The following is an 18951-nucleotide window of genomic DNA, read 5'->3' on the forward strand; positions in this document are numbered from 1 at the left end:
ATGTATCAGGCTCACTTAGACTATTCAGTCCATTGTGATACCACAGTGGTGAACTTCTCTCTTATCACTGAGTGCTGCCCGATTCCATGTTAAGCTCAATGACAAGGGACCTCCTTTTTATAGCCGAGTCCGAACGGCGTTCCACATTCCAGTGAAACCACTTAGAGAAGCTTTGAAACCCTCAGAAATGTCACCAGCATTACTGAGGTGGGATAATCCACCGCTGAAAAATTTCTTGGTGTTCGGTCGTAGCAGGAATCGAACCCACGACCTTGTGTATGCAAGGCGGGCATGCTAACCATTGCACCACGGTGGCTCCCTCCATTCTTAAAGATACTCTAACAACTCTTGAAATTAATAACTTGGAGTTGTAGCACTGCTCACCAATCGAGGTGCTATTTTTATGAAATTTTTTAGATAACCGAAAAATATTGACAGGAAGAGTATGACCATTGTCATACAGCCACAAAGTTTGTATAGTTTCGTATATAACTCCTAACGCAATGGTATTGCTTCATTTCCATATTATGCATCCAACATGACGTAGGATACAGATTTATTTAGTAATAGGAGAACTTACCTTAGCCTCTGAATGACATGTATTACTAATCGTTGAAACATTTGTCGAACCATTTGATTGGGACATTGTATCAAAACTTGAACTGGCCACCATGGTTCCATAGACATGTGAGTAAGGAACCATTCACAAGCCTCCTGACTTGCATTAAATTGTTTTGTCAACAGCTCTACCCATGGCACCATAGTTGGCTAAAAAAAAACAACAAAACAAAACAATTCATTAAATTAACATTTTTGAATAATAAACGCAAATTTCGAAATTTATTACCTTTTCTTTGGCATGTATGAAGGTTTCAATAAAAAATGAAACTGACAATTTTGCAGCCATACACGTGACATCCTGTTGAGCTATTAATGTTTGGGGTATATGACCACAAATTTGCCACATAAAACTGAAAAATTAGAAAATGAGAATGTTTTTCTTTGTAATATTGTGGGTAGCTGATTCGAAGTGTTATAAAGATAATCTCATTGCACGGAAATGGACTGAAATAGCGATAAACTAAGTTTGCTTTTTAAGCGACTCATAGGTGATCATATCTATTTGAATGGTCCTAAAATTAAGATTACTTGCATACATATGTCTCATCCGAATCACTAAGTTCACACAAATAAATTATAATATTCGAATTGGTAACACTTCATTTCAGCTAGCCCGAATTATCTTTACTTACTTAAAGTAGGTATGCTCAAAAATATTGCGATCTTGCAAAAATTGTCGATTATCCTGCCATATCCAGTCTTCCAACTCTTTACTCAACTGAGGTCTTGTGAAATTATGTTCGGCTATTTTATTTGTTGCAGGCATCATCTGCCCCGAAGATGATCCCATTGATGTTGATGGAATTTCTGTTTCAATTTCTTTCTCTTGATCATCTCTCTTGTCACTCTCATTATCACATTTCATTTTATCTAAGTCTTCTGTGGTCACAACCTCCATTTTATTGGGTTCATTTTTCGATTCTTTTATCTCTGATGACGAATTTTCATTCTTTTCTCCTACTGTTTGTATTTCACTCATTATTTTCACTGGAGATTCTATTAAACTGGGAGAAGCCAAAAGGTGAGCATGTTTTTCCTTTAGATGTTCAGGCAATCGTCTTTCATAGAATAGCATATAGGCTGAATTAGTTTTTTCAAAACTAAAATCTAAATATTTTTCTGTAACCGAATCATAGGTTTTGCTCTGTAAGAGAAATTGCAATCAATTAATTTATCAATGTTGTGTGGACCATTATGTTTCATTGTCTACCGTCATTTCGCCACCAAAACATTCGGCTGCTATTTGAGATGGATCAAATGGTTTCACTTCGGCATCATTGAAAAGGAACCAGCGATCATGTTGAATAGCAGATTTATTACGTTCTTTAATAAAACTATAATAATGGCCTCCATCGGCCGTGCCAGTGTGAACAGTTACGCCAACCAATTCGTATCTTTAGGAAATATTACAATTTATTATTTTACCTAATGTGACTATTCCATAGATGGATACTCACTCTAAACATTCCTCTAAATCATCTTCCAATTCATTCCCATCACCTTCTGTTTTGCGTTTTTCTCGATCTTCTGTTAAAATACCAAGAGAAGAATTGCAAATTAGGGATAGAAAAAATCGACTTTACAAACAAAATCAAAGTCGAAATTAAAATTTCAAAATATTGAAAATTCAATTCAAATTTTCAAAACGTCAACTTAAATATTCGTCCTAGGCCAAATGGACGTTAATTCGTGACCACCCCCAAAAAATCAAAATTTCGATTGAAATGCTCAAAAACTACAATTACAAATTAGAGATAGAAAAAATCGACTTTATAAACAAAATCAAAATCAAAGTCGAAATTAAAATTTCAAAATATTGAAAATTCGAATATATCAATTGAATGTCGACGTTTTCAAAACGTCAACTTTCCAAAAACCGATTTTAGTGGAAAAATCAAATTCATCTGTTTGTAATTTCGAATATCAAAAAAAATTTTGAAAATTGGTTCAAATTAAATAGTCGTCTTTCCATCTTAACTTAAAATTTAAAAAGTTGAATTTGAATAGAGATGGGATTGTGATGTAAGTTCATTTTATGTTGAAAACCCACAAAAAAGTCGATCATCTACTTTTCAATAATCGAATTTAAATTTTAAAAGGGAGAAATTTTGAAAACATCGAAGTCCACATTTTGTAATTTCCAATACCAAATTTTTTTTTAAATAATAGGAGATTACCTTGTGCTAAATTTGAGTAAGGTCGGTTGATAAATGAGGTTATAAGGGGCAAATTTTTCAAAATCGGCGCTACATATATATGGGAGCTACATCTAAATCTGAACCGATTTGGATGATATACATGATGCACATATAGTCAGTACTATAGAATATTAGAGTAAGCCAAATTTGAGTTGAGTTGATCGGTTGATAAATAAGGGTTTTATAACCAATTTTGTGAAAATCGGGCGATACATATATATGGGAGCTATATCTAAATCTGAACCGATTTCGTTGAAATTTTGCACACTTAAAGGGTGGCCAATTGGATGACTTTTGAACAAAGTTGACGCCGATCGGCTAGAAAATTTAAAGCAATCTGGCCCCATTTATCGAAATCGGGCGATACATACACATAGGGTCAAAATAAAAGTACACGTTGGCATTTTTTCTTCTTTGTCCTAACTCTAACATATTTTTTAATTTACGGCCATTTTCATGTAGCTCCGTTAGGCTTTAACTGTCAGTTAACAGAAAGTAAATTACAAATATCTTTTCTCCAGTTAACTTTAACTGAAAATTTTCTAGCAGTTAAGCTCCTAACCGGCATATAGAACGTATAGGCAAGATGACAGATATGTCCATAGATCGGTTCAAAAATTAGTTAGCTAACGTAGCACTAACGGAGCTTCATGAAAATGGGGGTTAATGTTGTAAATACGTCATTTAACTAAAGTTCAATATTGGCAGCACTGATTCAATAAGAAAAAAACTTAAAAATGTCTTTATTATTGTTTCCGGTGTTCTCTTTGTGATGAAGCGCTTTATTTGGTTGGTCAAAAAAATAAGTACATTGCGCGTTTTTATATGAAAATGTTTACATTTTGCAAAAAGTTTGTTATTGCGTTTTTAGTGGCGACGAATTGAATGCAAATTTAATAAAAATGAGTTACTAGATGAACCGAAAAGGTCATTGTAGTAGAAAAGAAAAAGACTGGTTTTAGCTCTAAGAATTGAGGGAAAATCTCTTTGAAAGACCGTCAAATCTTTTAAGAGATCGTTATTTTGTGTCTTAAAATCCCTTAAGAAAAGAAGTTCTGCGAAAACACTTGGAAAACCAAGCAAGACACTTCGAAAAACATATAATCTTTTTGTCACTATGCCAAAAAATACCCTTTCAAATCATCCAGACAAATTTCTGCTGAAACAGGCAATGTGATATCTGCACGATCTATTTGGCGGCGATTAGTGCATGCCAAATTACCCGGCCGAACTGTCAGAAAAGTTCCTATGCTAAGGAAAAAAATTTTAAGATAAGACTATGCTTCGCCAGAAACCATTATAGCTGGTCAGGAACGGTAGGTGAGAGAAAATGGCCTTTGGGGAGAGTTAAAACACAGAATTGGGAATGAACAACTTTGGAATTTTGTGCAGATAACATGATATGGAAACTCAGATGCAACCAGTCGGAAGCTTGTAAGCAGTATGTCAAAGCGAGTATAAAATGTTATCAAAATAATGTTACACTGTTTATTGATAATGTAACAAAATTATGTTCAATTTAAACAAAAAATAAGTAGACCAGTATATTTCACGATTTAGAAAATGTACTTATTATTTTGTCCATTCCTTTTTGACTCTTTATTTGGATTAGCTTTTCATTTCACTTGTCTTTTCCAGAAAATTATTTATTTTTTAGTTAAATGTATGTCATTAATATGAATTATAGACTTTATTTTGCTTTTCAATAAATATATTTCTTAAATTTACCATGGAACGTAAAAAGACTCTACTGTACTTATTAATTTGCCCACATGTGTATATATGGGAGCTATATCTAAATTAGATCCGATTTTTTCATTCAAAAAAAATTCAATAGCGTTCGTCCTTGTGCCAAAAAAAGTGCTCTATACCAAATTTCATCAAAATCGGCTAATAATTGCGACCGGAATCCTGCGAACAACAAATACATGGACGGACGGATGGACAGACGGACGGACACCAAGCGCTAGATCGACTCAGGAGGTGATTCTGAGTCGATCGGTACATATTTTATGGTGTCTAGTTTAGGTTAGGTTAGGTGGCAGCCCAATGTATCAGACTATTCCGTTCATTGTGATACCACTTCTCTCTTATCACTGAGTGCTGCCCGATTCCATGTTAAGCTCAATGACAAGGGACCTCCTTTTTATAGCCGAGTCCGAACGGCGTTCCACATTGCAGTGAAACCACTTAGAGAAGCTTTGAAACCTTCATAAATGTCACGAGCATTACTGAGGTGGGATAATCCACCGCTGAAAAAACTTGGTGTTCAGTTGAAGCAGGATTCGAACCCACGACCTTGTGTATGCAAGGCGGGCATGCTAACCATTGCACCACGGTGGCTCTTATGGGGTCTAAAATTAATATTTCTGGTAGGCACATTTTTTGGCAGATCAAATTTATTATACCCTGACCACTGTGGTTTAGGGTAAAATGATAGTGATGTGCGTCCATTTTAAAATCTCCAAAATTGGGAAATAAAATATACTTTCGCAAAAGACGCTACCCCACTTTTTTCAAACAAATTAGCCACTAAAGCCGAAAATCGATTTTTCGATTTATCGATTTTTTGTCAAAAAAAATAGAAGTCGAGTTTTTGTAATCTTCAATATCAAAAATTTTCGAAAAACAATTCAAATCAAATAATCGATCATCGACGTCGGTTAGTGACCATAATCAAATATTGACTGTGATGTAGCTCCCTTTAAGCCAAAAAGTTCAAAGTTGCGATGCCAAAAATGATGACTTTTTAATAACAGCCTTTTAAAATAAAAATGTCAAACTTTCAAAAATTCGAATGTGGATGTTTTTTAATTTTTTTTTTTTAAATCTTAAAGTTGAAAAGTCAACTTTAAAAAAAAAAGCTTTTAAGCTGAAATCAAAAACAACAATAATGATTGAATAGAAACCAACAATAACAAACAAACTTTTCCAAATTAAAAAAAAAAGTTGACTTGTGTTCCCATTTCAATCTTATAAAATTAAAATTTGAAAATATAAAAATTCAAATGTGGATGTTTTTCTAATTTTTAAAAATATGAAAATTGAAAAGTCAAGTATTCCAAATTTTTCAAAAAGTCGACATTTTGTCCTCATTTTTTTATTTATAGTTATAAGCAACATTTTAAAAATTCGAATGTCGACGTTTTTCAAATTTTGAAAATTTTTTATAAGTGAAAAGTTGAAATTTGGAACTTTTCCAAATTTTACTGACAAAATTGGCCTTTTGATTGTCATTAAAATATTTTAAAATTAAAACGAATGAATTTTTAAAAAATCGAATGTAGCGGTTTTTCAAATTTGAAAAATCTTAAATCTGAAAAGTCAAATTTTCCAATATTTTACAAAAAGTTGCCTGCTTATGTTTATTTTATATAATTCTTACCTTTATATTGATGTGGCATCAATGTTTTCTCCACATAATCGGACATATTTAAACGCATGGGAAATGAGAAATGCGTATTGACTTTCTCCTTCAGCATGGTTACCATATTAAAAGTGTAACGCATAGTGTTGAAGCATAAAATCTGTGGTAGTTTTTTGAAACAGGCCCGTTTTTCAGCTCTCACCTTTTTGCCACATTGCGAACATGTGTACATATTATCACCTTCGAGGGTATCCTTAACGGTAACCTCATCCAGAGATTCTTGAAGATTACGCATATCGGCCACCTGACAACGAACAGTATAAAATTCTTCAGCTGTCCGCGAGACATGATCACAGTCCAAGGAGACGACATTATTGCTTAGTGTGCCACAAAATAAACGCTTAACCAAATCCTTTAGATCGGGAGTCATTTCTTCCAATTTCGATACAAGATCTATGAAAAATTCGGCCATATCTTTTTGTTCGCCTGTATTCAAAGGCTGATGATCCATTTGATAGACTCGACAAAATGATCGTGGATTATAGGCTTTTCTTTCCGATTCCAGGAGATAGGCAAACATTCGTTGCAGTTCAAGTAGGGTAGGAGCATGTTTCTGCGCTTTGCCAGCAGGTACTCGCAGTACGGCCGCCCTGGCCTGGGGCATCATATACAAATGCTGAATACATGAAGCCATATAACAAGTTGCTCCTAAATTCGTTAATCCCACATAGCCACACTCGGAACGACCCTCATCTCGGGGCCAATAATCCCAAGGATATGGTGGTTTAGGCCCAGGTGTATGTTGGGCCAATAGCTTCTGATGCAAAAAGGTATAGTTCTTGGGACAATTCTTACACAACTCCACCAAAAGATCATAGGCGGCCGCTCGAGAAGTGGCCGACTTACATTTGGGTTTCTGACGATTATTCGGTGAAGGCATATCGAACAAGAATTCAAATATTTGCTCTATAAATTGTATGGCTTTTGGACTAAATTTAAAGGTGGGATCATATTTAACTAAATTCGACATGAGATTGATTAGGCCCACCAGTCCATCGTCCTGCATGCCATAACGAGTTTCATAAAATTCTCTGGTCAATATACTTTGGGCCACCGATTGGCATAGTTTCTCAATATCAATGGCATCTTCATTAAAGGACGAAGACTCCAAGGAGGATTTTACCATATCGGGCGATAGGGTATCCACTAATCTTGCCAAGAGCCAGAAGTAATCACGACATGCTGGTCCATAGGGTTCTTTACCATCATCACTTAACATATAGGGATTATGGTTGTATGATGTCATCTTCTCTGCAACTGGCAGGAATGAGATTAGCTTTCTCAAGAGTGGAGCCAAAAGCAATTGGTAGCTCTGAGAATTGCCCAAACAAATGCGATAGAGGCCAGCACAAATTTCACGCCGCACAGCAGGCTCCGGATCTTCCAATATGAATTTTTGCACCCAACTACAATACTCGGCATGGGCCCACAACGACCGCCTGGCATCAGCCGATGCATGTACAAAACTCACCATAATATTCATAGCAAATTGTACAACCTGGGCCCTACCCCAAAATCCGGTCCTCAAGTGATGATATTGATAACTTGATGTAGTGGCCAAGTAATTACTGTAGGCCTCATCATTCAAGATGGATGATAAACGTCTAAGACATGTATCCACAGTCATCATTTGTAGCATAAATTCTTTTGGTTTGGAAATCGAGACAAGCATATCTTCATGGAAATCCTCTTCGAAACCAAGTAACCATAAAATGCGCAACAAACTGGCCAAACAATCATGTCGCCATTCATTGAGCAACTCTTTGGGATATGAGCTTTGTTGTAATTGTCCAGATATGAAAATGTCATAGAGGTGTTTCAAACCACCACTTCGTATAAAGCTTTCACTCCATTTGTTATCTGGCTGGCTGGCATTACTACTCGGCGATTCATCGGCCGATTGTATGGATGAACTGTCGGATTTTTTGATTCTCTTTGTTGTCTGCTTAATGGGACTGTTTTCTTTGTCATTTGCATTATGCGATGAGTTTTGATGATGATGATGATGATTTTCGGGTGTATCCATTGAAGAATTTAATTCCTTTTGTGAATCGCCCGAATCTTTCTCCTTCTCATCACCGCTCATAGGCTTTCGCGTATCGTCATCCCTTATATTTTGAGAATTTTGCGAGCCCTCGATACTGCTACGTCTTCTGGACCCAGAGCCCGATATACTACCCCCACTACCAGAACCGGAACCACCAGAGCCACCTGTACAACTGTTACCAGATTTCTTTGCTTTCGTTACTGATGATCCTCGACTGTTCGAACTTTCAACCGTAATGATATTGCCATTTACCCCACCACAACATGGAGCACCACCACGTTGTTGGAAAACACTATGCAATGCCAAACTTTCTACTATGTGCAAAGAGTACATAAATTTCTGCAAGTTACTGGGATCCAATAGATCACACAATTTTTGTTTGATCTCTTTCAGCTTACTCGTTTTCTCCTCCTCTTGACCACTTTCGAATTGATCACAAATGGTCAGATCATTGGCCAAACTTTTGAATGCATCCAATATTGTGGGATTTGTGGGTAATATCGCTAAAATATCCCAAACGCGACGTGACAAAATCTGAGCTTTTGTATGCAATTGTAAGTTATTCGGTTGTGGTTTCATATCACCCAAAGTTTGCATTAGACAAAAGAGTTTTTCAAAATACTTTGGTTGCAACAATAATACTGTGGGTAAACATTCTTTCGGTGGTGGTGGTTGCATCGAAGGATGATCAATATTCGTTTCCTTGCGTCTTGCACTACGGCCACCTAATGAGACATAGACGATCTGCAAATAAACCGAATTTTAAGATGGTTAATTTATCTCTTCATAAATAATGAAAAAAAAACTAAAATGTAGTGTTTAATTTAATTTTAATTTTTCCATATATTTCTACTCCTTAGAAAGCAATCATCACTGTACATTATCATTACCTGGTTATCCTTAAATCCAGCATCACCTAAAGTTCTCTCATCATATTCCGATGAAAGTTCCTGGCCTTGGGTAATAATTCGTAATGGCCCCTCACTCAAAAGAAGACCTAAAACAGGTGCCGATACTCCCGAACTAGAAGTACCTTGTAAGTTTTCCCACCTGTAACGATTTCGAAAACCTTAAAGACATAAGCCCTCAAAATATTTTACACGAATTCTCTAACCATTTTGATATTTCTGCTTTGAGGTCGGCAATTAAATCACATGCATGCATATGCAAAATTGATTTTTCCGATAGACCAGCTGGTTGTAATATTATACGTATGGCAGGTCCAGAGCCTTCATTCTTCAGATTACTATGAGAGCCGATACCTTGACCTTCAATGGCCCAACGACGCAAGTGAAAAGCATAACGTCTGCGAAATGTATCCAAATGGGTATTTAATAGCATTAAACCACGTTGTACACACATCAGGGCATTCTCATCTTCGTTGTTGCTATTTAAGGGAAAACATTTTGATATTAAAGATTAAAGTTTTTAAAATAATTTCGTTTCGTCTTACCATTCCAAGGCATTGGCTGCTTGCACTAGATGTTCCATACACTGGGAAACAAATTCCTTTTCCAATCTCAATTGCTGACCCATATAGTACATATTTATGTATTGTATAGCTGCCAATGACACCTCTGATGTATGGGCTCTTAGGGCTATTTTCCATAGATGAAACATGCCAACAATATTCGAAGAATTTGTGGAAATTGCATCCATTTGTTTTTCATAGTGAGCAATGGCCATGCGAGCTAAACTACATAGCTGTTGGAATAGGCCCAAAGCAACCATAGAAAAATCTTCAGGTCTCAATTCGGGCAACTTCTTCAAATACAAATGCTGCAAAGCATCTAATCCCAAGGCATGTTGATCACCACCCTTGGCTTGGCTTTGTAACCAAGAGAAATAACAGTCACAACAGTCGGGATCATGCGCCAACCACTCCCATAAAGCATCTACTTGTTCTAAAGTTAATCTGTCGAATCAATAGTTATACGTTAGTCCAATCCTGATGAAAATTTTCGAATATATAGAAAAACTTACCGGAATGTCTTTGGAGATCCCATCGATGAAAATATGGAGGATAGGAATTGTAAACGCACAGACACTTGCGTCTTATGCGAATATAATGACAACTCACTTCCACTTGTAGATTGCTCTCCTGCAGCTTTTGCAACTAAGATTTCCATATGTTTTTTGGCATAGTACTTTATGTTGTTGAAGAAATGATGCATCATGCGATGTTGACGTTCAGCCCACATTGTTACTTGATGGGTATCAGATGGACGAAACTGTTGAAATGATGCAAATAATTTGGGTAGCAAACGCAAGGAGACTATGACACTCTTGTTGTTGGCCAAATTTTGTAAACAACCTTCAATGAATTTTGTACGCAAATGACGATCATTACTAAAGCACAATAGCGTTGCCAAAGCCTTTTCTGCTTCTAGAGCTAATGATTCGCCAAGTTGTCCCTGTGCAAGAAGATTAGATTTATGTTGATAAATTAAATTATGTACTAAATAGGAGTAGTAAGATGAAAATGGAAAATAGAGGCATTGTTATCACGGTTGCCGCAAAAAAGGTAAATTTTTTTGTTTGCAAAATGTTCCTCTCTGACAAGATTTTCTATAGAAATAAAATTTTGACAAAATTTTCTATAGAAATAATATTTACTTTATTTTATTTTCATCATGTAATTTGAAGCCACATAGCGGCCAATTTATATAAATTACAAAGGACTACTAACATTTTGACTAAATTTTATCTATAGAAATAAAATTTTGACATAATTTTCTATGGAAAATTTTTTTGATAAAATTTTCTATAGAAATAAATATTTGACAAAATTTTCTATAGAAATAAAATTTTGACAAAATTTTCTGTAGAAATAAAATTTTGACAAAATTTTCTATAGAAATAAAATTTTGACAATATTTTCAATAGAAATAAAATTTTGACAAAATTTCTATAGAAATAAATGTTGACAAAATTTTCTTTAGAAATAAAATTTTTACAAAATTTTCTATAAAAGTCAAATGTTGACAAAATTTCCTATAAAAAAAAATTTTGACAAAATTTTCTATAGAAATAAATATTTGACAAAATTTTCTATAGAAATAAAATGTTGACAATATTTTCTATAGAAATAAAATTTTGACAAAATTTTATATAGAAATAAATTTTTGACAAAATTTTCTGTAAAAATAAAATTTTGACAAAATTTTCAATAGAATAAAATTTTGGCAGAATTTTCTATTTTTTTTTTTTTTCACAGTAAGTATTAAATGTCCAAAACAATCTTTTCTATAGCAATACAATTTTGACAAAATTTTCTATAGAAATAAAATTTTGACAAAATGTTCTATACAATAAAAATTTTGACAAAATTTTCTATAAAAAAAACTTTTGACAATTTTCTATAGAAATAAAATGTTGACAAAATTTTCTATAGAAATAAAATTTTGACAAAATTTTCTATAGAAATAAAATTTTGACAAAATTTTATATAGAAATAAAATTTTGACAAAATTTTCTATAGAAATAAAATTTTGACAAAATTTTCTATAGAAATAAAATTTTGACAAAATTTTCTATAGAAATAAAATTTTGACAAAATTTTCTATAGAAATAAAATTTTGTTAAAATTTTCTATAGAAATAAAATTTTGACAAAATTTTATATAGAAATAAAATTTTGACAAAATTTTCTATAGAAATAAAATTTTGACAAAATTTTCTATAAAAATAATATTTTGACAAAATTTTCTATAGAAATAAAATTTTGACAAAATTTTCTATAGAAATAAAATTTTGACAAAATTTTCTATAGAAATACAATTTTGACAAAATTTTCTATAGAAATAAAATGTTGACAAAATTTTCTATAGAAATAAAATTTTTACAAAATTTTCTATAGAAATAAAATTTTGATAAAATTTTCTATAGAAATAAAATTTTGACAAAATTTTCTATAAAAATAAAATTTTGACAAATTTCTATAGAAATAAAATGTTGACAAAATTTTCTGTAGACATAAAATTTTGACAAAATTTTCTATAGAAATAAAATTTTACAAAATTTTCTATAGAAAGAAAATTTTGACAAAATTTTCAATAGAATAAAATTTTGGCAGAATTTTCTATTTTTTTTTTCACAGTAAGTATTAAATGTCCAAAACAATCTTTTCTATAGCAATACAATTTTGACAAAATTTTCTATAGAAATAAAATTTTGACAAAATGTTCTATACAATAAAAATTTTGACAAAATTTTCTATAAAAAAAACTTTTGACAATTTTCTATAGAAATAAAATGTTGACAAAATTTTCTATAGAAATAAAATGTTGACAAAATTTTCTATAGAAATAAAATTTTGACAAAATTTTCTATAGAAATAAAATTTTGACAAACTCTTCTATAGAAATAAAATTTTGACAAAATTTTCTATAGAAATAAAATTTTGACAAAATTTTCTATAGAAATAAAATTTTGTCAAAATGTTCTATAGAAATAAAATTTTGTCAAAATTTTCTATAGAGATAAAATTTTGTCAAAATTTTCTATAGAAATAAAATTTTGACAAAATTTTCTATAGAAATAAAATGTTGACAAAATTCTCTACAAAAATGCAATTTTGACAAAATTTTCTACAAAAATAAAATTTTGTGAACAAGTTGGTGAGATAGACAGTCTCACAATGATGTGTGATCCACTTTATTATAATACTCACAATTTTATCATCCTGCAACAAATCCCACAGTAAAGTATTTCCCGGCTGACAGACATCATTTATTTTGAACGTTGGTTGTTGCGGAGACAATGATGCCTTACTACACTCTTTACTCAAGCTTCCACTACTGACATCCATATCTGTGTCATTGTTGTGTTTATTTCCCATTGCCGATGATGTGAGGGAACTCATTGAAGCAGCTTTGGCAGCGTTAGCTTGTTGTTGCATTGCCAGCAATGATTGTTGAGCAGCATTTCCTGTGGCAACAGCAGCTACAGCAGCCAAAGTAGCTGCCGCAGCAACATTTGCATCATTTTTTTGCATTGACATGGCTGTATGGGCCGCAGCCATTGCTGCCGCTGCAGCAGCCAATGCAGGTGGCATACAATTATTTTGTGAAACACGTTGAGCATGTGAGCTGACAAGCTGAGCTATTTCCTCTTCGCATGGTGAAACATCTTCATCATCAAAATCACCCAAATTCTTATCCGATTTTATGCTGATAGGTGAAGAGTAACTTCCCTCATTTTCAGCCCCACTCAGTAACTCACTAATATGCGTTTCGGCAATAGCTCGTATATAGGGTCCTTCGCCATGTAAATGTTTTAGGACAGCTGTGGGCACTTGACCGGGATCACTGCAATCATCGCTGTCATTAAGTAATTCACCTTCTCCATCATCCCCATCGTCACCATCATCACTGGAAGCTTCATCTTCACCACCATCACATATGGCTTCAACAATTTCGTAAGCTAAACGTGTCAATGGCATATTGGTGTTATTCTTACGACGCTTGCGTGACTTTTTGCGGTGTAGAGTTATGTTTAACGACCCTTGGGGTAGGTCATCTTCACTGCTCGAATTATCAATGATATTGACAATTCTATGATTTTTCATTCTAAACAAAGATGTAATTGGAAGTACAATGATTAGATGGGGAAAATATTTTATGGTTTCTTAATACTCACTTCATATCTACTTTGGAGCCTATCATTTTTATATCATCTTCAGAAATTTGCTTTCCTTTCTCTTCGGTTGGATCACAAATGTGACGTCGGCGTCTAGCCTGTTTGCAAGGTGTTACACCCGTATCCGATGAACATACATTCTCGATGTCTATGGGACTTTTTCGAGCACTGGCCAGACTACTATCATCTCCATTACCTTCATCTGAATTGCTACCATCCATACTGCCACTATCTGAACTAGTCGCAGTAGCATTGGCAGCCATCAATTCCTCTTCTAGACTTAATTGGGCACTGTCCCTAGACCATATGAGTTTTGTTAGGGCCGATGCTATATAAATACTCTGTTCTGTGTGCTCCTTTGGATCCATGCGACACAACAATGTATACAAATACATTGCAGGTTTTGGTGCTAAATTCTTTACTAACGATGGTAAAATATCGAATATGGCTTTCGAACAATGTTTCAGTTGTTGTGTTGCTTGCCATATTAGTTTGATGTGTTCTTCGGTGATTTGATTCTCCACGGCGAGAAAATTCAAAACAATATGAGCCTGTTTTAATACCTCTACATGCAAATTTGGTCCAAAGAGATGTTGAATTATTTGATTTTCGGTTAACCAATTGCCAATTTTTTGAGCCACAACTTCAAATTCACCAACAGTTTCGATTTCCCCAAAAATATTAATGTGAGCATTGATTTGTGTGATACCTAAAGAAACAAATGGAAAACTGGTGCTACTCCGAAATGACTTTTGTTTTGCCATTGCTAAACTTACCCGCCAAACGCATTGTCAGAGTTGTCGATGTAAAATACTTGAAAGCCAAGGCCAATCCTTCCACATCAAAACTCACCGAAGCATCCAAAGGATCTCTAACGGCAGACCAAACAAAATCCGCCATAGCCCTTGTGGCAGCTGTTCTCAGATTCTGATCCGATAACTTACACATGTACTGCAATATTTTACTTCTTAATGGTACATATAGTTGAACTATACAACCGTAATGAAGCCAAAGTTTTATATTCGAAACTGTGGCTGTTATTGCATGAGCCGTGGTCACTGGCAAATCGGGTTGATCAAAACACAATTTCATGGCAGAAAATCCATTGGAATTACAAAATAAGCTAGTGTTTCGTAGCAAATGCACTGGAATATCATTATCATGCAAATCACAGAATATGGCCAAGTGCTGAGCTTCTTCGGCAGATATATCATCGAGACGGGCATGGGTTCCATGCTTATAGGCTATATACAAAGGGAAGTTCAGCAAAAAGATTTTGGAGACCAAAAGAAGAAGTTTCTCCACTTCAGGTAAAATCCATGGCTCTTCTGTGTGCTGGGATACTGTTGTTGATGGTGCAGAAGACGATGATGGTGAAGATGACGATGCTGTATTTGATGCCGCAGATGGTGCCAAAGATGATGATGGACCACCTTGTGACGATGATAATGACATTGATGGTGGTGGTGGAGGTTTTTCCTCTTCACCTGAAGAGCCAGTTAACTTGTCGTTCGATTTATTTTCTTCCATTTTACTGTTATTTTGTGCTTGTGCTGTCGTATTATTGCCGTCCTTTTCATCTTTATTCTTCTCTTCATTTTTAGATATATCCTCTGATTTTTCCTCACCTTGTATACTCGATGATGATTGTGGAACTTGTGTTAGTCCATGTGCTGCGGCTGCTTGTGCTTCTGCTGCATGGGCAGTGATCTTTTTATAATCTTCTATTAGACGTTTAATGTGTTTCAGATGATGAACTGCAAGACATATCATAGACTGTATGAGTAAATTGAAACGTTCGAAATTTTTTACATCTCGATATAGACACATGCATTGTCTTTGAGGCCATGCTTGTATGTAACCAAATGCAGTTTCAATTTCACTTTTGAATATGATTGAATGCTTGGCATCATTGCTGGTTATTCGTGCTTCATCTAAAAGAAGTAAAAAAGAGACAAATTTAAAATGCAATATATTGTATAAAAAGAAAGTCTTAAGGGAATATTCAAAATTTACATCACTTCAGTGTAAGGGCACATCAATGTATGGGCTTTGTTTTCGAGGAAATGTCTCATTTTTATACCCTCCACCATAGTATGAAGGTATGTATACTAACTTTGTTATTTCGTTTGTAACACTTCGAAATATTAGTCTCAGACCCAATAAAGTTTGTATATTCCGGGTTATGGTTCCGAGTCGATCAAGCGAAAGTCCGTCCGTCTGTTGAAATCACCCTAACATCCAATCGAAACTTGTATAATTAGTTGTCGAAAACTGGTACAAGTAGTTGTTATTGACGTAGGTCGGGTGGTACTGCAAATGAGCCATATCGGACCACTTTAAGGTACAGCTCCCATATAAACCTGCCCCCATATTTCACTTACGGAGTCTTTGGGAAGAGCAAATTTCGTACGTTCCCATTGAAATATGGTACGCAATGTATGGATATGCGTTGTAACAACCACCCAAAAATCGATCGATGCCGGTTCTTAATTATATATAGCCCCATATAAAACGCTCCCTAAGATTTGACTTCTGAAGTCTCATACGATCTGGTTGAAATTTGGCTCTCTAACTACCAATTTAGAAAACAAAGTTAAAGAATAAAATTCTAAAAATTTCACCAGTCTTTGGTACAATTTTTTAGACAATCCATGGTGTAGAGTACATAACATTTGGCCTGGCCGAATGGTCGGGCGTGTAGACTTTTTTTATTTAATTTTTAATTTCCTCTATATATACACACAAAAAAATAATTTTTGGATTCCATCAAGAACTGAATTTTTCCAATTAAATTAATTAATGTCTTCAATCACAGAAATGATAGTGTCAATCACCAAAATAAATTAAAACATTTATTTATCCAATTAAATTAATTGTACTTTTAATTTTTGTGATTGGTTTTTGTTTTAATTTAAAAAGTTGTTAAAACAATTAAAATTTTAATTGAATATTTTTTAAAATTCAATTAAAATTTTAATTGGAAATATTTTATTGAAATTTTTTTTCTTCAAGGAAAAAAGAATTGGGTGGATTTTTTTACCCATTTTGTATAATTTGTAAGAATTTTCAAAAGGCTGAATTATGTTGTATTTACATCTCAATCATCCATGTCCAATATTTTTTGTACTCTTTGGTACCCTTTAAGTAAACCATTCATCTGGTTTGCGTTGCCATACTGTGAACATAAATTTCATTTAAAATCTTGCGAATGTGCAAATACACAAATCTAATGCGTACTGAAATCGTGCGTTTCATTTACGCGACAATATGTGAAAACCAGTAGAGGCTTCAATGTCAATTCGGAAAAATCAAGACTTATAAAGAACTAAGCTTATGTCATAAGCATTAGTACTACCACAATACCAAATTTCATAACCCTTAATCCTTAAAAAAATCTCTTCCCCACACCGTATATCATTTTTTTAGTTTTTAGATCCATCGTTTTATGTTGGCCGATGATCAGTCAATCAGTATTTGTATTTGAAAAATTGTATCTTTATATATTTCCAGTAAGGCTGCACTCAAGAAATACGATCTTATTGCGGTCATTACTAAGTTTTTCCACCAATTAACTACCTCATCTTTATTCAAATCCGTCTGATACCAGTTGTTTGGTCCAACTACACAGAAAAAAAACATTTTCTGATGCGAGTCTCATTTATAACCAAGGACCACATATAAAATGCGCCAAATCTTGCAGTTCGAGCTGCTCACCTACATTCAGTCTAGAAACATCCCATCTTAGTCACATTCGCGGAATAATCTAACGCAATTTATTTCAAAATATTTTGCAGCAATTAATGTTTTCTTCCTCTAACGAGGCCCAGAAGGGGTTTCCAAAGAAATGGATTGATTTCATATTCATTTGTGTGTGGATCACTTGAGGCATGAGTTACAACTATATATTATTTTATTAAATCGCGAAATTCCCCACAGCATGTTCGAGATTTCAATAATTCAAATTTCGTTTCACTAAAGCAATTCGAGTTCTTAATTTTTTTTAACACTATTTTATTACTTGGAAATTACTATGGAAATAATAGTTAACATGCAATGACCAGTTTCGGCGCCTTGTACCATCTTTGCCAATTTGTATATACACGAAATTGTTATGGTATGTGTGAAAGACATGAAAAAACTGAAATTTTCTATACGAACGATGTGTGGCTCTGGTACTTTTGGGGAAAATAACTATTTTCCTATCATTGCACACACACACTTTCCAGAATCGAAGCAACATTGCAATATCACCGGCTTTTTTATCAATAAAGTTCCATCGTCTCTCAACAAAGAAAGTTCTCAACCCCACACCCTCCTTAACCAGCCCACTGTGGTAACCAAATATCTGCAATGATCCATGGAAAAACCGCGATCCAATTCTCAGTCCACTAACTTTGTTGTTACTTACATGATTCCAGAAGCTGCTGGAAATCCGAGCACATATCACACATATTTCCACTCATGGCCAGGCAGTTTCTTCTCGATTCCACACTTCACACAACGGGGATTGGACCAGAGAATTCTTTCCGACGTGTGGAAGCTTAGTTTTCTTTTACTAGCCGCCGCTTCGGACGTTTATGATACATCCAATTATTAATCGTTTATCCAAATTTTCATTCGATTTTAAAGGTTTTTTGCAAAATCCATTATTGTTAAAAAAATCCTGCACTATTGTTTAATGCTCTTCTTCTTATTTCCACTATATCTACAACAATTATCAGTCGTCAGTGTTGGTAAGTGAATACTTTTCAGTCTCGCATTTGAAGCAAATGTCAATATAGGAAATAATTCTGCAAAACGCAAATGTCAGAGCAAAACAGAAGGCCAAATATAATGGGGTAGTTGCAACATAAACACAATAATAGGTCTGCCCAATAAACACAAGCATTGGAGAAATGCTTATATTCAATACGCTTTCAAAAATTTCTTTCACAGAATTAGATTAGAATTCAATTTGAGAAATTCTTGAGAAAATCGCGTTCTCAACAAAAACAGACATTACCCTCAACAGTAGAA

General features: G+C 34.1%; 1 protein-coding gene across 1 annotated transcript in view; it reads right to left on the minus strand.

Annotated features, from left to right (window-relative positions):
- Window positions 1-18622, minus strand: part of puf (ubiquitinyl hydrolase 1 puf) — a 37360-nt gene extending 18738 nt beyond the window's left edge. Inside the window, exons 1-14 of the mRNA XM_075291482.1 lie at window positions 18344-18622; window positions 14709-15866; window positions 13933-14641; window positions 12965-13862; window positions 10277-10707; window positions 9747-10208; window positions 9408-9680; window positions 9184-9343; window positions 6205-9037; window positions 2079-2148; window positions 1832-2015; window positions 1254-1765; window positions 848-971; window positions 581-768 (exon numbers count right to left, since the gene is read on the minus strand). Of these exons, the coding sequence (XP_075147597.1) occupies window positions 581-768; window positions 848-971; window positions 1254-1765; window positions 1832-2015; window positions 2079-2148; window positions 6205-9037; window positions 9184-9343; window positions 9408-9680; window positions 9747-10208; window positions 10277-10707; window positions 12965-13862; window positions 13933-14641; window positions 14709-15866; window positions 18344-18398 (8057 nt within the window). The 5' untranslated portion in view covers window positions 18399-18622. The remainder of the gene's footprint in view (window positions 1-580; window positions 769-847; window positions 972-1253; window positions 1766-1831; window positions 2016-2078; window positions 2149-6204; window positions 9038-9183; window positions 9344-9407; window positions 9681-9746; window positions 10209-10276; window positions 10708-12964; window positions 13863-13932; window positions 14642-14708; window positions 15867-18343) is intronic.
- Between the last annotated feature and the right edge of the window lie 329 nt (window positions 18623-18951).

This window comes from Haematobia irritans, chromosome 1 (assembly GCF_050003625.1).
Source record: "Haematobia irritans isolate KBUSLIRL chromosome 1, ASM5000362v1, whole genome shotgun sequence".
Lineage (NCBI taxonomy): Eukaryota > Metazoa > Arthropoda > Insecta > Diptera > Muscidae > Haematobia > Haematobia irritans.